We start from the raw sequence: 10031 nt of genomic DNA, 5'->3' as shown, positions 1-10031 counted from the left end.
GGAACAGGAGAGAAGGAGGAGTTGGGCCAACCAGAAAGAAGAGAAAGTGGAGGACCAATCAGAGGGAGAAGAAAGGAGGAAAGGAGAGAGGGCGAGAAGCGGGAGAGAGAAGGAAGGAAACGGGTTTTCCCCCAACCCGTTTACCCGCGCACCCACCTCCATTTTTCTGACGATTTTCACCGGATTTCTCACGAATTGGATCAAGGTACCACTCCTAATCAACACCTAGGTCTTCCCTCTTCATGTTTCAACCCAAAAATCATGAAATTTGATGGTGATTTGGTGAAAACCGCACCCGTGGGTGCCGCGACTTTTTGTTTAAATTGTTCAAATCTTGAAATGTTTTCTTTCAATTACTAACACCATTAGAATTCCCCTAGGACCTGGAACAAAGCCCAAGCATTGGTTGGGACGGCAGAATTGATTTGAAGGTCGAATTGAAAACACCCAATTCTAGGGTTCTTCACGGTTTTGGTGAAATTGGAGCTCTTCCAGGCCAAATTGGCCTTGGCCACAGGTATAAAGTTTGCTCTACTCATTGAGATCTTCAATTTTGTATTTTTTGAGAATTTTTGGAAATAGTTGGATTTTCCGGCCAGCCGGGGCGGCCAATTGCCACCCGAGGCGGCCCGTGCGGCGGCACGTGGCCAATGGCCCGCCAATGTCATTCTTAGCATGTGTTTAAGGTTCTAGGTTCAGTTTTGATAATTGATGGACGTAAATTGAATAATTGAACCTAAGTTCGTTATGATTTGTGGTTAGGTGAAAATGTGAATTGACGATCCGACCGTTGGATCGTCACCAAATTTTGATACGTTGTAATACGTAATATTTGAGGATTATAGGAACTTATGGATTGGGAATCCGATTTACGAATCTTCCGGAATTGGAGTTGTAAGTTCATAAAATATAATGTTAACCGTCACTTGGTTTTGGAAATTGACGGAGATCCGACCGTTGGATGGTAATGAAATTTTAGGATGTTGTCCTAGAGGTATATTGTGGACCTCTAGAAGTTATGGATTTGAATTCTGAGTTGCAGATCTTCCGGATCGAACTGCGTAGTGATGTGTTTTATATAAGTTATATTCTATCGATATGATTTCTGAGGTTGGATTTGATTATTGTTCTAGGCACCGATCGTCATGACGCCTTGATGTGTTGTGCTAGGGAGTTGTTGGGCGAACTCCAGGTGAGTGGGCAGTACTTTCTATTTATACCTATATACTATGAATTTTCCCAGAAATTGAGTTTTAATGAAAGTATGTTTCTAAAATGCCATGCATGCATAATATGAATGATATGAATGATATGAGTTATATGAATTGATAATTGATGCATATATATATATGTGAATTGGTGTTCTGGACGCACAGGTAAGTATCAGATGAGTTTTATATTATTCATGTGAATCATCGATGATGTATATTATGTTGATAGCTCATAACCTACAATCATGGTGTTAGTGCTTATATTATTCACCTCGCACCGTACGCTCACCTTGGATCCAAGTAGGTGCATGTCGTACAGACCATGAGAGGGTTCCGACATGTCGTACAGACCATGAGAGGGTTCCGACTGATAGGTGACCTTAGATTATGTGCACAGATGATTGATGAGAGAAGCACTAGAGCGTAATATTACACCATTCATGTCGTACAGACTACTTCAGGTAGTTCCGACTTATATGCAATGTAGTGCCGCACAGGTCACCGAGGTGACTCCGATTGGATTGGATGTTGAGCTATAGAATTAACCGTACAGGACCAACTGCAGGGTCTCCGGTTAATTTACCATTTCACCTGTTACATTGATGCATCTTTCATTCTGTTTTTGAAATTATAACATGGCATACTTTCTGGTTTTTGAGAAAAAAATTGATGATTTGAGATTTATGAAAAGTATTATGCTATTTTCTGGGAAAGTATACAGGTTTTACAGCGAGGGGTTGTAAATGTTTTAAATGAAAAGTTTTCGAAAAACTTTGTTTTACTGACCCACTCAATTTTGTTTTGCGCTCCTCCAGGTTCTAGATAGCAGAGCTTTGGTGGCCACGAGGAATCCAACGGTGTTCTGACAGAATTCACAAAAGTAGGACTCACCCTCGGGTGTTTCATCTTAGTAATTGTATTTTTAAAGCTTCCGAACTGTGTAAATGGTTACGTCACTCTCACGTGACGGCCAGCATGCCCTCCTTCGGGACGGGGTGTGTCAACACTTATAAGCAACCACATAGTAATACAGTCTAGAAGTATTCCTCATCACTTGTAAGTAAGGTTTTAAATTCGAATTTCGTAAATGACAAATTCGATATCAACTCTTTTATAAAATCATCAAATTTATATAATTAAAATTAAGAAAAAAAAACTATACAAAATCACAGAAGAATCACATACAATTGCATTTCTCAATTTTAGCAATTTTCAGAGACAAAACAGGAGTAAAATAGGTAATGTTAGGATTAATATCTCTTTGAATTATATTCTATAAAAAATATAAGGTAATTGTTAATGGTTAAATTATTATTTAAATGTTAATTAATGTATTTATTTTTATTAGTTAGTAATAAATAATATAATTTAAAAAATTGACCTACCTATCGTCTAAAATATACAAAGAAAAAGGAAAGCAGTAGAAAAAGTGAGGAGAGAGAAAGACAGAGACAGAGACACGACAAGACATCGCTGTCCAAAAGTTAAGCTGAGCTAATCAGCTCAGCCTCGCATGCCTTGGTTTATTCCCATTCCCACTCTCCCAGACTCAAGCTCCAACCTCCATTTCTCCGAACCCACTGATTTCTCCTCTCCTTCTTTGCATTTTCGGGGCTCCAATCCCCGAATCCCAGGTACCCATCTTTCCAAACGGGTCTGACAACAGTTCCGGGTCCTCAATTCGTTCATTTTCTGCAGAAATATTTTGTGGGTTTTTGTTTTTTCTGGAGAAGGTTGAGAATGTACTCTTCTATCCATTCTCTGCCGCTGGATGGGAGTGTTGGTGGGCATGAAAACTATGGTGGGTCGTTGGACGGTTCCAACCTGCCGGGTGATGGTTGCTTGGTTCTGACTACGGATCCAAAGCCCCGGCTTCGGTGGACGGCGGAGCTCCATGATAGGTTTGTGGATGCTGTGACTCAACTTGGTGGCCCTGACAGTGAGTATTGCTTCTTTACTTTCTTGTAATGGAAATTCTTCTTTCTATTTGGTTTTCAAATTTTTATGAATTATATTTGTTTGTTAAAAGAAATATTGGTTGTGCAGCTCTGAAGCTTGCATATTTGTGGTTTCTGGGATTTTATATTGGTCTGAATTGTTATTTGGTTATTGGTTTTTTGTTCTTTTAAGTATTGCTGCTTTTAATGTGTCTCATTCGTTGTGTGTTTCTTTATTACGTTAAAGGGGAGAGATTTTGTTGGAATATTCTACTTTTATTTGAAGAGGTCGCACTTGGTGCGATGGCAAGTGCCTTCGCCCATGAGCGGTAGGTCTCGGGTTCGAGACTTGGGAGCAGCCTCTCCATAAATGGGGGTAAGGCTAGCCGACATTTACCTCTCCCAGACCCTGCGTAAAGCAGGAGCCTTGTGCACTGGGTACGACCTTTATTCTACTTTTATTTGAAGTTTTACTTCTTTCCCTCCATTGACTTGGTTACTGTTACGTTGGTGGGATAATTTTGATGAATTTAGTGTCATGCTGAATTAGAGTGATTTGTGGGGTGTTCTTACTGTCTTTGTTGGGTTTTGGGGTTATTAGGGTGGTTGGAATCATATTTTGGTAGTCACGAGGTTATGTATCATTCATGAGATCGATCACAACAATCATTGTATTCATTATTTTCAAATATTAGTCATCTTGCTTCGTGCTTTGTGGTATTTGACAAGCTCTTCTAATGAATTTGAATGACAAATGACATAATTACACAGTTGTAATATCCAATTAAGCGAAGAGAAGAACGAGAGAGTACACAACATTTTAAGTGGTTGGCAAAGTTGCGTACATCCATGGGGGAGGGAGATTGATAACAGGTACAAGGATTCCCCCAAACTCTCAACCTTACAAATTTTGAACTCAAATCCCAAAACACACAAGCTCTCAATTTTCTCCCACTCCCTTGCTGCTCCCCTCACTATCTTGCAAACTGTTAGGGGCACATAAGGGCCTTGATATAGATTTAGAGGAATATCCTAAACTAATCAGGTGCAGGAAAGCTTACTTAAGGAAGGAAACTTCTTTATGTGTCCTAGTCAATGTAGTCTATCTAGGGGATCCTAAAGAGGAAACTAAACCAAACAGGACCTTGAGTCATATTCTATCAAATCTCCACCTTGACTCAAATGCTCCAATTGAGGGGCAGAGCCCTGTATTGAGCTGCTCTTGCATACTTGGGGTGGAGAAACCTGCTTATATTCGAGCAGTTTAAGGGAGGTCAACAAGTATTAGTGTTAGTTATAGTGCTGCATTGAGGCTACTTTATTGTGCTTAGGGTTAAGGTTAAGAAAGGTAGTATACTATATATGATTATTCGGATCGGGCGAGAAGCCCTCTCCCTTTCAGTCGGGGATGGAAAAGGCACTGCTTCGTTTCGTTCATCAATCTTTTCTCTTTGGAAGAATCGGGATGAGGCACAGCCTGTTTCAAAGAAGGTGCATGTATGTCCCCGAGCCTTGGCTTCTTTTCTTAAAGCGCCTCAAGAAAGGTCTTTAGGCTCATTTTTCGACAGTATACCCAAGAAAGTGGACGTCGTTGACAGCTAAGTAGTTTTAGGTCTCCTCTACTTCGCTTCTGCTGCCCTCTTTAAAAGACTTTTTTTCTATCTCCTCTCTACGGAACCCCGAAAGTTCTGGTTAGAGAAATAGCTTTTCCAATCCCTCATGAAGAGACCACCAGTAATGAAGTTCTTCTCCTCCCCCAAATCTGTTAATTTCCAGAGGGGGGGGGGCGCTAGAAATAGAGAGTATAGAGGAAAGTTCCAGTTTCTGACAGCAAAGTTGATGGAGCCGGTTGACGAGCTACAAGTTCAGGTCTATTATGGAACACCAAAGCCTCTTTGAATCCAGTCTAATGGAAGTCAAGTGCTGCCAAAGAACTCCCTGGCACTTTATCCCTTAAAAGGATTAAACAAAAAAGTAGTCCCGTAAAAAGAAGACTAGAAAGAAGTCATAAAAAAGACTACAACTCATAGTCAAGCCCTAGCTATTGAGGAAGTGACTAAGATATCTGGAGTCGGTGGATAACTAGGAGCGGAAGATGCTAGACACCGGAAGGACTTTGAAAAGGACCGAAACGAGGTGCACGGTTCAGAGAGCACTTGTGTATGTGATGCAAGTGAGCATGTACGAAAAATCTATCGTAAAGTTTCGTTGTTCGTTCCGTTGTCGACCCTATCTATGTTTCTATGATGGCCCAAGAACACGCTCATTGTTCAGCCATAGAGAGACTTTTGAATTGCGGGGTACCATTATGAGCTCAATATATACGAGTGTTATTCCGTGAAATAACTTGAACCACCACATCTATCTCTAACAATGAAGTAATACTGTCCTCGGTTGCTTTTTATCTCCACCTTGATACGAGCTTTCTCATTCTTGCTTCCAATAGCACCTTAGAGCATCTCCAATCATGCTCTCTATTTTTCAGTTAAATTTTAGCTAAAAAGACTATAAAGTTACTTTAGGAGCTCCCTAAAACAATTCTCCTCCAATCACTCTCTAGTTTAGGGAGTCATAATGATTGTGGACCAATAGGAATAGAGTTTTTATTTAAAATATTATTAAAATATTGGTAATTAATGCTAGGAGCTCGTTTTCTAGAGCATCTCCAGCTATGCTCTCTATTTTTTAATTAAATTTTCATTTAAAAATACTAGAATGTTAGTTTAGGAGCTCCCTAGAATAGTTTTACTCCAATCACTCTCTTGTTTAGGGAGTTATATTGATTGTGGACCATTAGGAATAGAGTTATTATTTAAAATATCTTTAAAATTTTAGTGATTAATGCTAGGAGCTCCTTTCTCACTCCACAGATTTAGGAGCTCCTAGGAGAATCCCAATCTTAGGTGGTGGATAGATAGTGTGATTGGAGATGGATTCTTCCGAATCCTCCCTAAATTTTAGCTAAGAGCTCATTTAGGGAGACCATTGGAGATGCTCTCACTCCCTAGATTTAGGAGCTCCTATGAGAATCCCTATCTTGGAAGTGGATAGATAGTGTGATTGGAGATGGATTTTTCCAAATCCTCTCTAAAATTTATGTAGGAGCTCATTTAGGAAGCCCATTGGAGATGCTCTAATTTATTTTCTCTAACACCATGATAGATTCATAATGCTTGCAGAAGTTCAACTTTTCACTTAAGTACCTTACATCTTACTAGGAGGGTAGTCACTGTTGTCTCATTTGACTAAGGCATATCTATGGACCATACTTCATTGCTTATTATAAATCAGAGTTCAGCTTATATTCAGGATTTTCTTTCTTGTTGCTTGCCAATCTGTATAGCCTTGAGTCCCATTTCATTCAATTTATGTTTCATTTCTTAGTTTCGTTGATGTTTTGGTCAGAAGCTGTATGTCATGGGGTAGCTTGCTTCCTTATTATACTGTTTTTAAATGCTTTCTTATTGCAGAAGCAACACCTAAGACGATTATGAGAACAATGGGAGTTAAAGGCCTTACCCTTTATCACTTGAAATCGCATCTTCAGGTTTGTTTTTCTTTCCCATTGTCTAATTTGTGGTGAGCTAGAGTTGAAATTGTTGAGAGAAAGGGAAAGGAGAGGGAGGAGGGAGGTGGGACGGAGGTAACCTGTATTTTAGACATAAAAGGCCAATTAACTGATTAGTATAGCATTTGTATTTCTTACCCTAATTATTTTATTGTATTTTTGGTTAATCTAACATATATACCATTTCCAAATTTTCTGTGTTTAATTGATGATCTATGCTTGCAGAAGTATCGATTGGGGAAGCAATCATGCAAAGATGCAGCTGAAATCTCCAAGGATGGTAACCTCAGACACTTCAAAATAAGAGCTGGAACATTGTATTATTAACTACCCTGTACTGTTTCTGTGTCTTTTTTATGATCTGTTATTAAAGGGCAGGAAAATCACAAATACTACCTGAAAGCTGAAACGATCCAACATAACGAGCCCATTTTCAATTTTCATTTTTCATTTTATATGTTTGCTGTAAGTTGTTTTAATACTTTTAGTGCAAAGATATTACTATTTTCAGCAGGCTGTGGCCATTCTCTTTTCTTTCCTTTTTCATCTGGGCATCTCCCATCTCGTGTTTTCTGTTGTGTAGTCTGGTTTACCACTTTTTCTATATCATTTGTTCTAAACTCCATGGGCCACCACTTTTTCATTTTCTTGGAGTGCTGTGCTATCATTATAAATCTTTGAACAACCAAATTCATAACTGTGAACCATGACATCTGCTGGTGAAAGACGTGTGTTTTTACACATTCTGATTGCTCAAGCAGAAGTAGTGTTGTATAGTTTGCGTGCCCGAAAGATCCTGGTGATAAGCTGTTGATTTCGGAATACTTATTAGTTACGTAATAATATGTAGGGATTGCAGCTTCTTGTATTGCGGAAAGCCAGGACACTGGTTCATCCTCGGCAACCTCATCAAGAGTGATTGCGGAAGATTTGAATGAGTATTTGATCTTTCACTTATTACTCCTCTGTTACAAATTACTTCTAATGTTACTCTATATATATCCATGTAATTGTTGCTTTTCATCTTTCAAACAGTGGCTTCCAGGTTACTGAGGCTTTGCGAGTACAAATGGAAGTCCAACGGAGACTGCATGAGCAGCTGGAGGTTAGTCTCTTTTGTGGCTTGTTTAGTTACTAATATGCAGCTTACGGGGTTTTCATTACCTTGAACAATTATATAGTTCTTTTACAGCATGCACGAACCACATCAACTTGTAAATATAACAGCAGGTCAGAACTCAGGAGCTCCTGGCGAGAAAATGTGGTTTCTGTATTACACCGTGGTTTATATGCTGAGTGCTTAACTGCAATTAGTGACAAACTAACTAAATTAATGAAACAGAAAAATACAATTAGAAAGCTGTACAATAGCTGGACTAAAGACTAAGCACCAGCTGACACAGTTGACTTGGAATGTATACTCATCTCTTTAGAGAATAGCCTTTTTTATAATGAAACACAATATTTCAGATTGCCTTGGTGGTTTTACCTTTATGCTTACGAGATATTTCCATTTGCAACCTTGACATAAAACACTCTTAGACCTCCGGTGTAATTATATAATATTGGTTATTCCCCCTCAAGCCATATGCTAAATTCATTGTGATTATTAAGTGCCAATTTCTAATGGCTATAGTGTAAGCAGGTGCAGCGTCGTCTTCAACTTCGAATTGAAGCACAGAGCAAGTATCTTCAGTCTATACTTGAGAAAGCTTGTAAGGCTCTGAAAGACCAGGCTGCCTTGGCCGCTGGGCTTGAAGCTGCTAAGGAGGAACTCTCTGAACTAGCTATTAGGGTTTCTAATGACTGTGAAGGGATAGTCCCACTGCATTCCGCAAAAATGGCTTCATTGTCGGAACTAGCTGCCGCTCTAGAGAACAGAGATGCCTCCAATGTAATGGCTTGCCTCGGCAACTGCTCTGTTGATAGCTGCTTGACATCAACCGGAAGCCCTGTTTTGCCAATGGATATGAGTTCACTGGCTGCTGCTATGAAGAAAAGACAAGGACCCTTCTTCAGTAACGGAGACTCGTTGCCTTTGGAGAGCAAAATGAGGCAGGAAGTCGAATGGATCATGAGTAATATTGGATGAGTAGCAAGACATTCGTTTGGAAAAAGAAGCCTTTTTCATTTTATTTTTCTTGTCTAGAAAATCTAAAATGCACCATCTTTTGCTAAATGCACCATCTGTGGTCTGTAAAGCAGATTGTTTGCATGAGCTTTGGGGATACCATTTAACAGAGACTAACTTGTATGGCACCAGTACGGTACACCGCCAGTATTGCCCTGGGCTATACAAGTCATTCTCCTTTTTACACGCTGATCTGGCCTGGCGTGTAGGCCTGCGCATAATAGACCGAGAACTAAAACCAAACCCAGCCCGAATCTTTTAGGTATTTTTTGCGTTTCAATTTAACCATTTTAGAACATTTCGCTTCTGTGCCCGTTCTCTATAAGGTCCGAACTGAACCAAGCTTATTTTTCAATTAAATTGGTTTGCCACGTAGCGCGCTTTTGCGTTTTCTAAGGTGTGAACCGCATTTTGTTGACCTTAGGTACAAACAGAAGGCGGTCCATTGGATAAAATGTGAATGGCTTAAAAATAGTCTATCAAAATGAGCTTAATGTGAAATTAGGTCATCCATGGCTCGTCACTAAATGAAAACAGTAACCGGCATATTTCAAAATTTTGGGGATTTAAACTCTCCCCCTCCCTGACATCAACAGTAACCTGCTTAAATTTGTCTTCTCCTCCCAAAACTCTTCATCTCCCGCTATGCCACCTAATTTGGTCACCTTGAGCATGTGGATCTATTGGCCTTAGTGGGCAATTGGTCCATGAGTTGTTGATGCGTGGAGTGGCAAACCAAGGGATAAAGACCTAGAGGGGCTCACCTGTTGACGTAGAGGTTGAGCCATAAAGGATTAGGCTGCTGAGGAAGTCTTTTTCTGAGAAATTAGGGTTGGCAGGTAAAAGTAGCAAGGGGAGGAAAGAAAAGGGCAAAGGTAAAGCCACGGCCGGCGCAAACAAAGTGACCAGAAAAATATTTGTGACTTGTAGGGAGCTTGAAAGGGTGTTTAAGGAGTGCAAGAACAAGGAGGATGCCTTCAAGCTAAGCTTGATATACTTTGCCGAGGTTATATTGATGAGGCAAAGACCAATGTCGCTGTGAATCTAGAGTACCTCCACCTCATGGAGGATATGGATAGGTTTAACAGCTTTGCATGGGGTTCCATCTCATTTGAACAACTTCATGACAGCCTATCATTCGCTACCTTGACGAGAGGTAGAGGTAGAGTTGAGGGGGATGATGT

At 39.9% G+C, this 10031-nt stretch overlaps 1 protein-coding gene and 1 long non-coding RNA gene across 3 annotated transcripts; both read left to right on the top strand.

Moving 5' to 3' along the window:
* Positions 1 to 423: 423 nt before the first annotated feature.
* LOC126597532 (uncharacterized) lies at positions 424 to 2209 on the top strand. Its single transcript, XR_007614281.1, has 3 exons — positions 424 to 517; positions 1134 to 1192; positions 2027 to 2209. It is a non-coding gene; the product is annotated as an uncharacterized LOC126597532 (long non-coding RNA).
* Positions 2210 to 2667: 458 nt separating this feature from the next.
* On the top strand, positions 2668 to 9145 carry LOC126595498 (protein PHR1-LIKE 3-like). Of its 2 annotated transcripts, XM_050261773.1 has the most exons (7): positions 3023 to 3150; positions 3920 to 4021; positions 6619 to 6695; positions 6942 to 6996; positions 7567 to 7654; positions 7752 to 7821; positions 8362 to 9145. In XM_050261773.1, exons 3-7 carry the CDS (start codon positions 6639 to 6641, stop codon positions 8806 to 8808), a joined length of 717 nt encoding a protein of 238 aa, XP_050117730.1. In that variant the 5' UTR covers positions 3023 to 3150; positions 3920 to 4021; positions 6619 to 6638; the 3' UTR covers positions 8809 to 9145. The 2 variants fall into 2 exon arrangements, with proteins under 2 accessions (XP_050117729.1, XP_050117730.1); XM_050261772.1 differs by lacking the exon at positions 3920 to 4021 and having other exon boundaries at positions 2668 to 3150.
* The last annotated feature ends 886 nt before the right edge of the window (positions 9146 to 10031 follow it).

The sequence above is a fragment of the Malus sylvestris genome, chromosome 13 (assembly GCF_916048215.2).
Source record: "Malus sylvestris chromosome 13, drMalSylv7.2, whole genome shotgun sequence".
Classification (NCBI taxonomy): Eukaryota; Viridiplantae; Streptophyta; class Magnoliopsida; order Rosales; family Rosaceae; genus Malus; species Malus sylvestris.
The sequence above is the reverse complement of the archived record's forward strand: the minus strand, read 5'-3'. Positions and strand labels throughout refer to the sequence as shown.

Excerpts from the sequence above, each read along its gene's own strand:
- LOC126595498 (XM_050261772.1), top strand. The coding sequence starts at position 2,952 with ATGTACTCTTCTATCCATTCTCTGCCGCTGGATGGGAGTGTTGGTGGG. Across the intron at positions 3,151-6,618 it reads TCAACTTGGTGGCCCTGACA|AAGCAACACCTAAGACGATT; the intron begins GTGAGTATTGCT and ends TTCTTATTGCAG. Across the intron at positions 6,696-6,941 it reads ACTTGAAATCGCATCTTCAG|AAGTATCGATTGGGGAAGCA; the intron begins GTTTGTTTTTCT and ends CTATGCTTGCAG.